The following is an 18,484-nucleotide window of genomic DNA, read 5'->3' as shown; positions in this document are numbered from 1 at the left end:
GACGTTAAACCCCATTTCATTTCATTTCATTTCTAGCAGTAGCGACTTCAAACGAACGATAACCAAAATCTGTCATCCTGTAAATAGGGTTTAACGCCCCGTATTCCGCACCAACTGGAGACAGGCATGCGCCGTGCCATGTACTATGAGGATATCCAATTCGTCCTGAACTGCTGAAAGGGGAAAACCACACATGAATATACCGTGTACTATGCAGTGTACTATGAGACTATGAGGAAATTCGATCCGCCCTGAATTGCTGACAGGGAAAAACACACAGGAATATCCCATGGATCTGCTTGAAACGAAACTTAGAAATCGTACAAAGAAACGAAAATAAATTGTAATATAACTTTATTTATCAATTTAAAACCACAATTTTATATTCTGATCATCTTTTGGGATTGATGGCATGAAATGACATGAACAATTGAATACCAGATATTGATAAAATAAACATTACCAACAACCAATCTCTAGTAGTATTTCTTTCTGGCACAAATTTATTTACTATTGTCCTTGGAACATTTCGCCGGTCAATTTTGTAATAATTAAAATATTAATTGTTTTCCACAATATGTTTTTGTGTTTATTACGCGTGTCAATTTCTAAATGACGCTCAAAGAAAAAATAAAATCAATTTTGTAATAATAAGATCACTGATTAACATTACATCACAGACCAATTACTAACATGTCACTGATTAAAAGATCAAAGTATAATTAATATATCACAAATTAACAGATAACTAATTAACAGAAATAAACTATAATTAATATATCACTAGCAGATAGCTACTTAACAGATCAAACGTATAATTAATATATCACTAACAGATAGATAGCTATTTAACAGATTAAAAGTGTAATTAATATATCACTAACAGGGAGATATTTAACATAAACTATAATTAATATATCACAAACAGATGGCTATTTAACAGATCAAACTATAATTAATATATCACTAACAGGGAGATATTTAACAGATTAAAACTATAATTAATATATCACAAACAGACAGCTATTTAACATATCAGACTATAATTAATATATCGCTAGCAGATAACTAATTAACAGATAAACATATAATTAATATATCATTAACAGATAGCTAGTTAACAGAATATAAACTATATGTAGATTAAAACGTATACTTAAGAGATCAGTAACTGATAGCTAAACGTATAATTAATATATCACTAACCGGGAGATTAAAACTGTACTTAGATCAAACGTATAATTAAGCGATCACTAATTGATAGATCACTAATTAACGGATCTAACATGTATTATCATGAACAGTTGTAAACAATACAGAACATCTAATTTCCAACATCCATATCTTGCTCTACATTATTTCAACAATTAAATATTTTAGATTTTGTTTGGTTTTATCGTGTCGGGTTTTGTCTTCTCAGTGAATGACACCACTGGTGTTTGGACCGGTTTTACCTCCATAATATTCGTCTGCAAAACAATAGTAATATTTACAAAATATAAGTTGTTTTCATCTATATCTATTTACACAATATAAGTTGTTTTCATCTATATGTAATTAACTTATATTTCACAATTACAAAATCTATATCTAATTAACTGTCATGGAAATCGATATAAATCAAACGGAAATCGAATCCCCTCTACGCGATACTTCGTGTATTTTGAGAATAACATATTTTATATGGTCACTTCCGCATGTTGTTTCCGTATAGTATTCACAAAATTGCCTCTGTCAAGGCTTATCTAATATATAGCCTACACGGATTGGTCTCATTTGTGTATTATCCCATCCGAGAAAAATGAAATAGGGTTTAACGTCCTACTTTTCTGCCTCGACTGGGCTTATGAAGACGGGCATACGCCATACAGTGTGCTATGAGGGACATTTTGCTGGGGCAACAGCACCATGGTCTACTCTTAAATCGAATTTCAACTGTCAATGAATCTTTTACGTGCACGCCAATGTTTATACACGGGACTAGATAGCTGTCCTTGTCAGGCCCCCGTTAACTTTTCTTATCTCGCTCGTACGATTAATTTTCGTGAATACTTTATTTTAGTGACTTAATAGAGTTTTACACATTCTTTGCACTTACTCTTTTGTGTGCCCTTACTCTTGTCCACAACAGTTCCACCACCAATACTAACACGCCCGAACATACCCCCATGACAACAACCAAGAAACTTCCGGTAAGAGACTGAAGGTCAAGGCCTTGATCACTGGTGTCTTCTGGGCAGGAAACTTTCCCGTCGTCCCACCATTTACGTTTATACGTTTCTAATCGCCGATCTTGCTGAAGATCTAGAATGCTGAAATTTACACGTAAACCTGAATTTAAGTAAGAGCTAATCTGCGTATTGTAGGTCTGTTTGCTGACTTCAAATGCTATATAGATATATTGAGACATTTATTGACATGCTAAGCCCCAATTCAACTCTCTGTGTCATCAGGTGGCTTAGACATTAAATGAATTGGACCCCCCCCCCCCCCACTGTTTATTAATTAATAACCTGGTCGAACAAGGCTAACTAACATTCCATTTTAAGCTTCAATCGACACTGTAACCCAACACCTGGTACCTCAACCAGACTAGTCTCAACCCAGTATCATACTCCAGGAACTACTCGCTTTTTTAAGTACCTATAAAACTATTTTCGCGATTCAGATAACCAAGATGAAATATATTTGGACAAATTGCGGAATCTCTGTTCAAACCAGCACCACCCTCTATGGACTCCTTTAAGCTTTTTAAACAATCACTGGATTATTTTTGCGGTTTGGATAACCGATATAAAATATTTTGATAGAATGTTCAACAGATTGCTGAATCTCTGTACATCAATATAATTAGCGTTGTTACATTATACTAATGTTTGGCTTATAACCAATATACCTAGTACTTCTTTATCTTAACTACGTGTGATTTCTGCCGATTATTGTTAGCAAACTAACCCAATACAAGTTGTAGAATTCCAATATGCCTCGGTAAACTATTGTACATTACATACTAGCCCTAGTCATCTTATTATCAATACATGTTCATTTACGCTTACATTTGTGTCAACCTATCTTACAATAAACTTTGAGATAAGAATTGCCTTGTGGGGGAAAGTGCATGTGGCTGTGGCTCGTGACAAAATTGAAGATTTTGGTGATTGAATGACAAGTAACCGTCATTGTAGTAGCCGTGTATCTTAAATACGGCCTGGGCCAATGATATCAGCTAACAATCAGGGCAACTAATGAATTCATGCATAGATTTTGAGTTGATCACTGATTCCCCAGTCGTTGAAAATGGCAGGATTGTCTCTATAATTGATTGGAGGCCATTCTCACCTGACTGAAGACCAGTCTATCTGACAGGAGACCAGTCTCACCTGAATGGAGACCAGTCTATCTGACAGGAGACCAGTCTCAACTGACTGGAGACCAGTCTAACTGACTGGAGACCAACCAGTCTACCTGACTGGAGACCAACCAGTCTACCTGTCCTCAGTATTAATGAAATATTTTAAGTTTAAAGAAAGGCTGTACTTACGCTGCCGATATTTTCTTGGTATAAACAGAATTTTCTTTCAAGGCAAAGGCATAGGGTCTTACACTAAATTGGTCTCCTATGGACGTCAGATCGCAATCTCGTGACGTCAGATACTTTATAATGGGTGACTCGGATATCAAGGCAAAGTTCTCCGACGACACTTTATCAATACCAGCCTGGGTGTCAGAGACAAAACCCGTGCTTTGAATAGCACGCCATATTGTTACGTATTTATCTCCCAAAGGATAATCCCAAACAGCAAAACTGTTATTACCGCCCCCTTCATTATTCTGTCCTAAACTCATGTTCTTCCACAAGGTGTAAAAATTCTCCTCGATGGCCGCCATTCTTTCGAAGTAGTTCATCACTGATGAATGTGCCACGGCGCTATATTTCACTTCCGATTGTGCTGAGAGTGCATCCAGTGAGGATATGGACACACCTAATCTGGAGACGGTGAGAAAGGCAGCTAAATTGGCTGTAAAAGTTGACATCATGATGACCGAGAAAAACCAGAAACCAGCCACCAACAGCCGAGCAGAAAAACTCTTAGGGGGTTCCCCGCCACCTGTATATAGAAATAATGTTCTATATTAACCTGTGTAATAATCAAACACAAGCGATGCGTTCAGGTGAAAGAAAACTTGAAATTAATTTAGATGAACTGTGAAATTTATAGCGTGTTTCAAGGGAGGCACAAGTACCACACTGGACCACATCAAGTGGCACATTCCATCTCATGATATCGATTATCTTATATAAAATAGAAATATGAAATCAAATTTAACGTCCTACTGTTATGTGCCGACTGGGCTAATGAAGACGGACATGCGCCAGCTATGAGGTAATTTTTTCCCGGGACAGGGGCACTATGCTCTACTCTTATGTCGAATTCCGACCACGGATTTTAGTTCAACTCGAACGACTATAGGCCTACGTTGTCCCTTGCCCAGCCCTCCGCCCTGCATTATATATACTATTCAAAAAAAGTAGGGGATATTTGATTTTGGGGGCACAATACTAAAATATGCAAATGACTATGAAAAAAGTCACTATAGAACCTAACAGAAGAAACATTTCCAGTTACATGTGACGCCCAAACGCACCAATAGCTACCGCATGGAATGCAGGTGATGCTTGGGATCATCATGGGGGTCCAACCCAAGATTTGCACGACTCTGACTTTGAATGTTACAGTCATTGTGGCATTGAATTCCAGGGTGGAAACATCAGTTTAATTGTTTTAGTGACCAGAAAACAAATTTTGATATGCGTCGGCTTACCCAAAATGAAAGGTTACGTGCCCTTGGCATGCTACAGATCGGCACAACACAGGCGGTTGTGGCGCGGACGATGAATGTTTTTCAGTCTGTCATAAGCAGGCTATGGTCCAGATACCGTGATACACAATCTGTACAGGACAGACCACGCTCAGGTCGACCAAGGGCGACAACTCAAGCCCAGGATCGATTTATCCGTACCTTGGCCTTGAGAAATCGTGTCATCACAGCAAATCAGATCAGCGCTCGTCTTCAAACAGACACTGGTGTGAGAGTGAGTGGCCAGACGATTCGGAATCGACTGCATAGGGGTCACCTTCGCGCCCGACGTCCTCGCGTGATCCCTTGTTTGAGAGATCATCACATTCAGGCAAGACGTCGTTGGTGTAGGGATCGTCAACACTGGGATAATCGACGCTGGAGCAATGTGATGTTTTCAGATGAATCAAGGTTCACTGTTGATTTTTTGGACAGAGGGTGTGGCGTCGTCGAAACGAGCGCTTCCAAGACGTTAACGTCATCAGCCATGATCGATTTGGGGGTGGTTATGTTATGGTGTGGGGAGGCATCACTGTTGCTGGAAGAACGGCTTTACATGTTGTTGCAGGGCGTGTTACAGGCCAGTACTACCGGGACAACATCTTGGCAGTCCATGTTGTGCCGTTCGCACGATGTCATGGCCGCCGTTTCATCTTCCAGGATGACAACGCAAGATGTCACAAGGCCAGGGTCGTTACAGGTTACCTCCAACAACAGAACATCACCACATTACCTTGGCCAGCACTGAGTCCCGACCTCTCCCCCATCGAGCATGTCTGGGACATGCTTGGACAGAGGTTACGTCAACGTCAACAACGTCCTGTCAATGTCCAAGAACTTGCTGCTGCGTTGCAACAGGAATGGGACAATCTGGACCAAAATGACCTTAGACGTCTCATTAGGAGTATGCCACGTCGGATCAATGCTTGTTTGGCAAACAGAGGAGGATTTACCCGTTATTGACTTGGTTGTGATGCTGTGGTAACTTTGCTGTTTGACCCGGGTATCATTTTACCCTTATAATGGTCAGTCTGTGCCTTACTTAGTCTAACGAACATTTGGAATAAATCGATGAATGTGAACTTCATTTCATTTTGTCATTTGTTTCTTCGTCAGTTTCATTAGGTGACTTTAATAACACTTAAAAATCAAATATCCCCTACTTTTTTTGAATAGTATATTAAAAAAAAACACTATGGCGTTTCTGAATTGTCTGCAATATACCCCTATTATACTAAACGCAATGGTATCACAGAGGTGATTGATAAAATAACGTTTAAGCCCAGAGCGTTTCAGTCCTTGAGGAAAATAAAGTTTTCTTAATTTAAACTTTTGAAGTCCTACGGAAAATATTTGGCACATACGTTAAACCCCATTTCATTTCAGACCGAGTAAATAACATAACGTCACCGAAAGTGCGTGACCTCAAATGCTTCGAACCAAGCAAAACATTGTCTTAATCGCTACAAAAACCGCGACAGGACCAAAACTCAAAATATTCTGATCATCTGTTCGAAAGATCAGAATCGCCATATCTGTGATGGAATGACATTTTTACCTGACATTGTCAAGGATCCAATAACAAACCAGATGCTCTCATGTAGATTAAAGGTAGGTTGGTCCTGATAATCAGGATTCTTACAGAAACCTGGTGCTGGGGAATATTTATCAAATAACATGAGCAGAACGCTGGTTAAGGCTATAACTCCACCCAGACATAACCAAGCTTGAGACGTGAACACATCCGCGAAATAAAACGTGTTCACTTGTTGCGTCTGTTTCTTCATCATGATCTGGATACCAGCGAAGTCGTAGTAAGGTAAAGTGTAGTCGACCACTGTTTCTCGGTCAGCAGTCACTGTCATGGCTCCAACTATTATATCAGCATCCTGAAATATCATTGTAAATGAAATGGGGTTTAACGTCCTACTGTTCTGCTCCGATCTGGGCTAATGAAGACAGGCATACGCCATACAGTGTGCTATGAGGGAACTTTTGCCCGGACAGCGGCACTACGACCTACTGTTATATCGAATTCCAACTGTCAAGGGATCTTTTACGTGCACGTCAATGTGTACACGCGACCTCGGTTTTTCGTGCCATCCGAATTACTAGACAGCTGTCCTTATCAGTCCCTCCATCCTGCATCACTGACAAGGAGAACCACGCTGACCAAAGCAGGTATCGAACACCCGACCTCCAGACTCGCAAGCCAGTGTCTTACCCACTTAGCCACCGCGACCCCCGAATGTTATTGTAGATAAGAGAGAAGGTTTTAACCTCCACTCAACAGCAATTAACGAAATACAATTGGTTTAACGCTCTAGCTTTCTGCGCCAACCGTGATAATAAAGATATACTTATAGCAACACAGTAGGCTATGATAGACATGTTGCCCGGGCGGTGGCATTTTCGCCTACTCTTTCAAGTGTCTTTTGCGTACTCGCGTGTTTTTCGTCCCACGCATGACTCTCCATACTACAGCATTCAATTTCATCGACCATCAACGCTATAGATCCCGGGCCCCCTTCTGAGTAAACAGGCGCCTTACACGCTAGGTCACCACGACTCCCAATTTTGTGGTAGCTAAAAACCATGCTATATATAACACCAAGTAGAGATTAAGAGCAATGTGATTCGATTTCCTTTTTTCCTTGTATTGATTGGGTTTATTTGTTTAACAGATATGGTGACAATAAATCGTGATATTTTATTGCTTGTGTTTCAATAAATACATGGAATACTGACCCCTTTAAGAATATTACCAACGCATCCATTCCACAACTGGTTACTATCTAGGTTACCATAGAGACCATCGTCACATTCACGTACAGTAAAAGTAAACCCAATCCTTTCGGCTATATCGTTCATGACGTCGATACTGTAACCATAATACGTCACGCCTGTACCACTTTGGTTCCGAAATACAAACGGCGGCTCCTGTTACAAGATATTAAGAAACTAAGCATTATAAGATACATTGATTTCTGGTTTATTGTCTGAAGTATGAAGAGATTATTTCTCTCACGTGTGTGGAGGATGGGTGGTCGAATGGTCTAAAGTGTGTGTTTTTGATTATAAGGTCTGACATTGAGTCAAGTGACTAGACACCGTCCTTGACAGGTCTTCTGTGTTTCACCACTGACTGTGACCTTATCATCAATAACTCAATGCAGCAGAGCCACACTTTATAAAATAAATCCCTTTTTGTCTGGGGTTTTATCCTGAATGGATATCGACATGTATATTTATTATACCTAATCCTAAATACATAAAACTCCATTTGTCCCAGAGATGTATCACTTGGGTCGAGGAACAACGAAGATGGTTAATTATGAAATCAATACACAGATTCAAAACGGTTAAAGATATATTTTGCTTAGGTAGTGTTCTTCTATCAAATTAATCCATACAAAACGTATAGCTGCCAGATCTGTTGAAAGTGTCATAAAAACATATTCGTTGTGTTCGTGGACATAGCCTATATGGTTATGGTATAGTATTCATGAAATAATCTGAACAAATGTATTTGTTTTAAAATCTATTCGTATTTTTCGTGGACATAGCCTATTAGATTATGATACAATATGCCAAGGGGTAATTCTGTCCCGTTTGCTGAAATTGTTATAAAACCTATAAAACCTTTTTCCTCTCACGTAGATTTTTATTTTTCTGATTGTAATGCATATAATATAATTACCACTACAACAGCAATCCTGAGTACTACCATGGAATCATTATTGAAGAACAGTTGTTCGTTTGCAAACATTCCTGTATCTGGTTGCCATGTTCCTATCTATAGTCAAAAACAAAAAGAAGAAAGCAAATTTATTGTGTGAAATTAATTTGATCTTTGTTCAAACCATACATATATTGTTTATGTCTTTTAAGTACACTGCAATCGACTTTGAACTAAAATGGCAACATAGTAATAAAACGTGACGAATACAGGGAGACAAACAACGTCATCAACTAATATAAGACCAAGCAACAACTGATACAAAAACGGACATGGGACCAATACAATAATAGCCACGGGGTTAATACAAAAACAGGTATGGGTTCAGTACAAGTAGAAGTATGAAATCAGTACGAGAGAAAGCATGGAACCATTGAACAATAACAAGCTTCAGACCAAGTAACCAGTACAAGGACAGGCATGGAACCATAGAACAAGTACACGAACAAGCATGGGACCATTGAACCAGTATAAGAATCAGGATGGGACCATGGAACTAGTACAGGCATGGGTCCAATGTAAGAACACTCATTGGACCAATATAAAAACACGTACAAAACAAACTTGACTACAATGTTGTCTCTTGTATGCAGGCTTAGTATGTGGTTTAAGCTACTCCTACAATGACTTATCATTGAGTGATGTAATACATTTACCTTGTTACAATGACTATCCTTGAGTGATATTATACATTTACCTTGTTACAATGTATGTCATTGGTTAATATTATTAGCTTATCTTGTTACAATGATCATCATTGGGTGTTATTATAAACTCATTTTGTAACAATGATTATCATTGGGTGATCTTAAAATAACTTTGTTAAAATGACTATCATTGGGTGATATTATAAACTTGCCTTGTGACAATGATTATGATTAGTTGTTATAAAACTTACCTTGTTACAATGATCATCGTATCTATATATATCTACATCTACAGGTAATGTTGTTATACCATCAGTTGGTAGATAAACACCGAACCCACCATCACCTGTCTAACGGTAAAACTAATTTTATAGATGACATGTTCAAAACAGTTAAAATTTCCATTCATAAGGGTCACCGTACACAGGGTCCAGGTACATGAAATGAAATGGGGTTTAACGTCCTACCGTTCTGCTCCTGAGCTAATGAAGACGGGTATACGTCATGCAACGTGTTTTGCCCGGACAGCGGCGCTACGGCCCATTCTTATATCGAATTCCAGCTGCCAAGGGATCTTTTACGTGCATGCCAATGCGTACACCCTGCACCTCGGTTTTTCGTCCCTGTCAGGCCATACGCCCTAAACCTATGATAACGGGAAACCACGCGGAAAATTCCTGTAAACTTTCTCGGCCAATACCGGGAGCGAACTCGCGACCTCCGGGCTAGCGAACCAATGTCTTACTCACTTAGGCACCTTGGCCACGCCGAGGTACATAATGTCCATTGTAAATGGTCCAAAGGTAAAACTTTAAATATGCAAAATGATCCAATATGGAAAATGTACAGACCAAAAGGGTCCAATATCCAAACAGGCCCACTGACGATTGCCAAATTTGTCCTCTTGAATATTCTCTTCTTTGCATATTTTAATATTTTTCTATTTTGCACTGGAATTTTTGACGTTAAACATATTTAATCAATAATGCCAGTGTACTACTGAAGTGGTACATTATAGATTAGTGTCAGATGAAAGCTCCAAGGGTTATATTTCTCCATATATCTAGAAAAGGCTTTCATTATTAACTTCTGGGACATCATAGCATCTCTTGATTTTGGTACATACTATAGAAAATACCAAGACTGAAATAGATCCATGTCAGAGGAGTGCCGCAAGGTTCGGTTTTTAGGTTTCATTTCTCCATATACTTATAGAATACTTTCTTAATTAGTAAGCCATGTAATGGTGTATACCTATGGCATCCAATGCACAATTGAAGAATTATAATTTATTTTTTGTAGATTAAATAAAACCTCTTAATCCATTCATGGCCAACTAATGCACCATACTTTCGCATGGGTGTAAATATAGGCTGGGTATATTTGAAATGAGTTTATGTTGCTATTACCTCATTTATTGCGTTTTTAAAAAGTTGTCGACAGTCTGTCTCGCACTGATCAGTGCAGTTGAATTCACAGGTTATGGTGGTGTCACTGGTTAAAGACTTGTCCATGTATTTCAAAGCCGCGTCTACAAATCTGACCGATTTCTCTTCATAATTCATGGTTACAACCTGGTATTAGAAAGGTACAAACAAGGGAATAAGACATAAGTAAAATAGGAATACCAACTTAATGTAGTAATATGTGATGCGGCTTTAGAAAAACCAACTACAACAAGTCTTTGTTAAAGTAGAAATTTTATTATTAATTTATAAAAACCATGCCCAGCCTTTCTTAAAGTAGCAATTTTATTATTAATTTATAATAAACACGCCCAGTCTTTGTTAAAGTAGCAATTTTATTATTAATTTATAAAATCCAAGAATCTCCAGTCTTTGTTAAAATAGTAATATTATTATTAGTTTATTAAAACCCACCACGTCCAGTCTTTGTTAAAATAGTAATATAATTATTAATTTATAAAAAAACAACTACGTCAAGTCTTTGTTAAAGTAATAATTTTAATATTAATTTATAAAACCGACCATCTCCAGTCTTTGTTAAAGTAGTAATAGAATTATTAATTTATTAAAACCCACCACGTCCAGTCTTTGTTATAGTGGTAATATTTTTATTAATTTATAAAAACCAACCAAGTCCAGTCTTTGTTAAAGTAATGATATTATTATTAATTTATAAAAAAAAACAAGTCTTTGTTAAAGTAGTAATATTATTATTAATTTATAAAAAACAATCTTGTTAAATCGTTACACAGAGTTAAACATTATGTATATTATACTGATCGTACAAACATCCACATTTATCAATATTAACGTTATCGTTTTTAAACTGCACGTATCTGTCGGCTGCCAATCTGGTTAAAACACAGATCTTATTTCGTTTCGTTTTTATCGTTCAAGGGGATCACGTGGCTAAGTGGGTAAGGCGCTGGCTCGCTAGCCTGGAGGTCGGGTGTTCGATCCCTGCATTGGCCGAGAAAGTTCATCTCGATTTTCCGGCGTGGTTTCCCCTTGTCAGTGATGCAGAAAGGAGGGCCTGACAAGGACAGCTGCCTAGTCGTTCGGATGGGACGAAAAACCGAGGTCCCGTGTACACATTGGCGTGCACGTAAAAGATCCCTTGGCAGTTGGAATTCGATATAAGAGTAGGCCGTAGCGCCGCTGCCCGGGCAAAATTTCCCTCATAGCACACTGTATGGCGTATGCCCGTCTTCAATTAGCCCAGGTTAGGTGCAGAAGAGTAGGACGTTAAACCCCATTTCATTTCATTTTTATCGTTCAAAATTTCATTTTATTTGTCTGTACTACACTAGGATCTGGACCTGTGTTCTGGATAGCGTGAGAGATTAGCCAATGAAACTATCTGTTACGAGGACCTCTTGGCGTGAAATACACGGAACTGTGGGTAAACCACTAGAAACCACTGATTGATTAATCAATGTCTGGCGTCATAGGGTCAAAAGCCGCTCGTACAACCCCTGACGCTACCTTCCAGTACAACTGGTCAGATCTTCTTGTAGTGTAGACCATCGAAAGTATTAAAACACGAAACGAAATATAGATCTGTATTGTAATCAGATTGTGTTATAGATTGTGGCTTTATAGTAACTAATGTTTACAGTAGATGCTGCTATTGACAGATTAACAATGGGACAATATTCTAGAATATTTACAGTAATGTAGCTGAAACTGTAAGAATTATTTAAACTATTATTCTAAAATCAGTATGATTAATAACAACAAAGGTATCTGGTTCGCGTAGACTTATAACGGTTTTAATGTACCAACCTAGTACACTAAACACGAATACAAATCAGAAAAAGTATCTGGTCCGCATAGACTTATACCAGCTCCAATGTACGGTGGGTGAGTGTACCAACCTAGTACACTAAACACGTTTAGTCACTCGACTATATCAGCCATAAATAACAAACAGCATTTATTTTCACACATTGTAAAAATATGTGGTAAAATGATGACCTGATTGAACGTGGTCTGAGTTTGAATTATTAAACGTGAAAACACTAACGACCTAGACCTGTGATTGCTTGGGGACACAACTTTGCGTGTAAGTATCGGGTAAAACAGGTTATTGGACATTGATATGAAATCAAACAGAGACGGTATATCCCTAGATGATTATTTGTCCTTAGTGTAGACAGTTCATTATAATATGTAATTAGTGCTGGTATTGTACCCACCCTACCAAATATCTAAATATTACATTATTGTTTTCTTTGAACACGATCATCAGCGATTTTACTTCCTTGTCGTAATTCTTTTTATATTTATTTTCGTGAAATTCATTTTTTTTTATTCGTTTTGTTAAAATAGAATGCTTTCTTTAATCCTTTGAAATCAGCTGAGTCATATTCACACAACAATTTTAACAATTCATCCCTTCCATTGGCCAATTAGATTTTAAATCGCAACCAATGACCTCTCTGCATCTTTAAAATATGTTAGTTTAAGTGGCTGTGAATCAGGCCTTTATACTGTTTTTGTCAGTTATTTTATCCAATTTGTACAAAATGATATTTTACAATCTGTTTCACAGAGGATTACGAAAGTTTTCTAATAACTCTGTAAAAGATGACTGGTTTCAACATGACGTCACATACGGCGTCAATCATTGGCCCATTGGCGCGTGCATGTTTTACCTAAGACGTTACTAGTCCGGGCAGAATGGTGTCTTTTACTCATTTAACCTACTCATTTACACTAAATAGTACATATTTTTACCTACATATACTTCAATCACCTTTATTTATTTTTCTAATGTTTAAATAAAATGTTCTAGAATTGAATTTGCAGAAGGAAAAATGTTATATTGTAAGCCCATTAATTCTAGCGAATATACACTGCTGATCAGTGTGGATATTCTATTGTGTCAACTGTTTGTCTTTGTTTTACTTACGTTGTGTGTTGGATTTCTGTCTCTAAGAATTATAACATTAGATTGTTGACAGACATTACATTCTGGAACTCGACCATCTGTAGCATACATTATCCATCTATACCGTCCTCTTAACATGTCTAAACGATGGGCCTACGTTCAAATATAAATAGAACGATTTTATTGGTTCATATCCAATTAAAACAATTTATTGGCTAATATTCAAATACAAATAGAACGATTTCATTGGTTAATATCCAATTTAAACAATTCCATTGGTTCACTATTGGTTAATATCTAATTAAAACAATTCTATTGGTTACAATGCATATAGAGCCATTCTATCGGTTAAAGTACGCATAGAACCATTATATTAATTTACGATTAAAACAATTCCATTTGTTAAAATACAGATATAAGAATGCTACGGGTTAATGTTTAAATAATACAGTTTGTTGGTCAATGTACTAATATCGGAAATATGAATTATATTTGATAATAAACACATTATATAATTTCAGTAGCTTGATAATGAAATATGTAATTAATGCACCTGGATTAATGTACATGTCTAAACAATAGTTAATGTACACATATAACGATAATTTTAAATGTTAATACACAATGATAATCGGGGTAACAGTGTGGACTTTCAATCAAAATAATCGTGATACCAGAAATTTGACTCCCTGTTAAACTAATCGTCATATCAGAAGTTCGACTCCCTATCAAAGCAATAGCACATAAAACAACCATGTATCTCTCAGTTCAGACTATTCTGTTTATCTGGGGGCATCTGTAATGTGCTAGTTAAGTTTGGTTGATTTGGAAATTTACTTATGACAGAAATATTCAGTTACCCAAGTCTCCTACCATTATCATAAGCATGGTTTTATCAGGATAGTTTCGATCTCCCGGTTGTACGTGACATGGGGTGGGATCGCCTGTCGAACCTGGTGGTTTTTCGCCGGGTCCTCCAGTTTCACCCTCTCTCTCTCTCTCTCTCTCTCTTGATCAAATTTATTAATGTGGAAACTGAGACTATGCCTGGTTCCATTTCCGATTGTATTTATCTAGGGGCACCTCTGTGAAAGATGTGGTGGGTTCTCCGTAGCTTACAGTCTTATTTATTAATGAATGTGTGGGGTTTTAGCTTACAAGTTTTCCCGAGGCGTTGCTGTATCTCTTGCCACAGAGCATGGTTTTTGGATGGGCTGTCTTAGCTAAGAGTTTGATTCATCCAGCAATGTGTGATGTTATAGCTTTCTGGTTTAATAGGGGCGTTGGTGTACTTCTTGACATAAACATGTTCTGCAATAATCCATACCATGGATATGACATAGTTCAGGTGTGACTTGAGACTGTGTCTATGACTAAACTTATACTTGGCTATATTGATTGATTCCCGGGCTTTTAGTCAGCTAAATAAAATCCCCGTTTCTTTGTTTGTTATCAAAACTCTTATCTTACTCTCAAAAGGTTGTGCAATCTAATAAATAAATTCGATTGTTCAATGATCTCCCGGAGCAACGGTTGAAACAAAATCACAATATAATGCAAATACATAAATTGACAAACAATAAAACTTCCATAGAATATAATTTATGGACTACATCGAGTCGGTAATGAAACTAATATTGTTTTTTTGTAGTTTATTTGATCTTTCTCGTAGAGCAATATAAAACTAACCAATTCCTGTTATCTAATTATGAATGTTCTGTGTTTTCGCCAAGATGGGATATCGAACAGTGGGGTTTAAAATAATAGATAACATACAATGGACAATGTCGGGATGGTGTAATTGTGGGATCAGGGTGTAGGGTGTAATGGGGGGTGGAGGCAGCGATATATAAAAATGTGTAGAATTAATTGTTGTCATAGAACATATACCTATCGTCTATACATCAATTCTTCCTACACGGAATATTTTATTCCCCTAAAGATTGAATGATCCAAATTTTTAGATTTGTCTTTTTATTTTATTTTTGTTTTGTTTTGGGTTTTTTTTTTGGGGGGGGGGGGGGGGTCTGTTGTTATTTTTTGTTGTTTCTTTCGAAAGTGGTGTGGCAGGATATACCCTGAGAAAATATGAATGAATTACCTCTTGCAGCATGATTTCTTCACACTGTGACGTAGCAAACACGAATACAACCTTGACCTCTGTTTTAGCTGTCAAGTTTTTCAGTTCGTTTGAGACGTTACACGATATGACAGGGATATCAATCTGAAACAAAAGACTGGCCGATTCAAGATGACGCTGGTACTTGTGATCTGAAAGAATATTGATATAAACCACAATAAACAAACAGTAAATTAAATTTTTATCAAATTATGAAATGGTCAAGGATTTTATATAAGTAACATAAGGACCAGAACCGGATATGGCGTCATTGCTTCTGTTTTGAAATTATAACGTCAAATCCCAATCTCTCCTCAATCGATGCAGAATTGTTAATGGAATGGGCATGCCAAGTTTCATGTCAATTATATATTTATAAGAGGAATTTTCTGAGTAATTAATCTCGATTCGACTTTTAAATAAAGGAATTAAAATAATCATACCAAGGCCAGATTTATCAAACATAACAGCCACCGAGTCCGTTGAAGCATTTGTGTATTTCTCTAAATCTAATAAAAACGTTTTATATGCAAACGCCACTGTTCTAGCCTTTATAGACATATCTATCAGTTGATTGGATAAACCATGACACGTGTCAGTTCCTAGTGTGACGTAACTGAGAGCATAGGCCTGCAATAATCCTATAGGGCAGAACACTTTGTTGCTATCAATAACAGCCAACCATTTCCTATTTGTCTTATACTCTGTAATAGAAAAATAGTTATGTATTCTTAAAGATTCCACATCAATACAAGCAAAATATATTTTACATAACATAGATGTTCGCTTACCATTTTTCCAGAAATCAAATATTTCTTTTCCCTCTAGGTACTTGACAGAATATGACGGAGTAAAGGATAAGGGTGTGGATTGGTTAAGACCATACTCGGACAGCTTATCGGCATATCTGGTTAAATAGTCTTGTCTGTTTCTTTTAATTACAACTGAAAATTAAAATGTGTTTGTCAATCACCAAGTAAGACTTGGAATATATCTACTTTACATCTGAAGAACGGATAGAAAGATGACATCACGTTAGCAATTTTGTTATTAAAGCTGTATTATGTCAAGAGTTCGCCGTTTCTGCTATACTAGTTTAAAAATAAATAATGAAATATGAATATATTGAAAATTATGAGTTATCAGTATTTTAAGTGTTGACAAGATAGTCCCGATTGTCGAGTAGTATTGCAACGATAATAATCCATTTTAACGTGAAATTGTTATAATCCATTTCAGTTGTCTAGATGGATATGGGTTTCGCATGTAAATAAATGCCTAATTAATAATTTATTTAACAACTTAAGACAAACCAAAACCAGAAGTATAGGCAGATTAAGCTCACGCGTAATGCCCCATTAATTTATAAGAACTCACCTATCATGACGTCTAACGATTCGGAACATGGCGACAGCAATAGAACTAGAATAACCTGCAGCAAAAACCTGGACTGTTCCATGTCTAGAACTCTGAAGAAAAAAAGAAATGAAATGAAATGGGATTTAACGTCCTACTGTTCGGCTCCGAAACTGGGCTAATGAAGACGGGCATACGCCATACAGTGTGCTATGAAGGAAATTTTGCCCTGGCAGCGGCACTATCGCCTACTCTTATATCGAATTCCAACTGCCAAGGGATCTTTTACGTGCATTCCAATGTATACACGGGACCTCGGTTTTTCGTCTCATCCGAAGGACTAGACAGCTGTCCTTGTCAGGCCGTCCGTTCTGCACCACTGACAAGGAGAAACCACGTCGGAAAATCTGGATCAACTTTCTCGACCAATGCAGGGATCGAACACCCGACCTCCCGGCTAGCGAGCCAGCGTCTTAACCACCTAGAAACCGTGGCTCCTGCCTTAATCACTGAGTCATCGTGACTCACAATTGTGATTTTATTTTACTCAACCGATACATTCCACTTAAACATTAAAGCAGAAGTCGATTTTCATTCTGGATTTCCAACAAGGTTGACATTTTTATTGTAATACATGGATGTGTTGTCAGTTCCAAAATAAAATGAAAAATCATTTTAACACTAAATCTAAACCAAAACAATTTTGTTGCGGTTTTTTTTTATTGTCATATATCAAAAAAAGGGGAAGGTTTGAGATAGGTCTAAACATTTTAAAGGTCTCATTATTAATGATATAATCATTCATTATCTAGAACTGTCACCTTCTGTAATACTGGTGTAGTTATCAGATCGTCTGATAAGAGTACAAATCAAGATTGATCAACATTAATGAGTTAATCGACCTTAATGGATGGTAATCAGAAAAATACAGATTGTCATCACATTAACATCTACAGATATACCCGATGTGATGAGAATCTCTTTAATCGCATTTAGTACAATTAGTCCCCGAAGTTGTCTCAATCAAGAAAAGTTTATTATGTTCTAATATGACCAACGGACCCATTCATCTGATTTGATATAATGCATTTCTTGCTTATTGTTTGAAATGTCTGTTAATGTTGTGTCTTGTCGACTAGTCTACCTTGTGTAATTAATATCGTGTGTCGTGTCGACTACTCTGCCTTGTGTAATTAATATTGTGTGTCTCGTCGACTAGTTTATCCTGTGTAATTAATTTTATGTGGTGAAGTTAATATTATATACTAGCAGGTTTCCTGGCCTAGCCAGGTGCCCAAATGCGCCCGGACCCGATTCGCCCAGGGCCCAAATTCGTCCGGAACCCAAATTCGATGGCTTTAAACATTTGAGGGGGTCATGCTGGTTAATTTGATACCACATGGC

The 18,484-nt window shown here is 37.2% G+C and overlaps 1 protein-coding gene across 1 annotated transcript; it reads right to left on the bottom strand.

The window, feature by feature from the left end:
- Nucleotides 1-1,213: 1,213 nt before the first annotated feature.
- On the bottom strand, nt 1,214-16,617 carry LOC126809809 (ionotropic receptor 25a). The gene is made up of 9 exons (XM_050534601.2): nt 16,516-16,617; nt 16,168-16,428; nt 15,758-15,876; nt 8,561-8,656; nt 7,609-7,800; nt 6,419-6,749; nt 3,542-4,109; nt 2,099-2,312; nt 1,214-1,469 (listed from the first exon to the last, which is right to left on the bottom strand). Exons 2-9 carry the CDS (start codon nt 16,283-16,285, stop codon nt 1,377-1,379), a joined length of 1,731 nt encoding a protein of 576 aa, XP_050390558.2. The 5' UTR covers nt 16,286-16,428; nt 16,516-16,617; the 3' UTR covers nt 1,214-1,376.
- Between the last annotated feature and the right edge of the window lie 1,867 nt (nt 16,618-18,484).

Source organism: Patella vulgata, chromosome 2 (assembly GCF_932274485.2).
Source record: "Patella vulgata chromosome 2, xgPatVulg1.2, whole genome shotgun sequence".
Taxonomy (NCBI): Eukaryota; Metazoa; Mollusca; class Gastropoda; family Patellidae; genus Patella; species Patella vulgata.
This window is presented reverse-complemented; position numbering and strand designations above follow the sequence as displayed.

Excerpts from the sequence above, each read along its gene's own strand:
- LOC126809809 (XM_050534601.2), bottom strand. The coding sequence starts at position 16,285 with ATGTCTATAAAGGCTAGAACAGTGGCGTTTGCATATAAAACGTTTTTA. Across the intron at positions 7,801-8,560 it reads TCAGGATTGCTGTTGTAGTG|GAGCCGCCGTTTGTATTTCG; the intron begins GTAATTATATTA and ends ATCTTGTAACAG. Across the intron at positions 6,750-7,608 it reads TTGGTAATATTCTTAAAGGG|GATGCTGATATAATAGTTGG; the intron begins GTCAGTATTCCA and ends ATGATATTTCAG.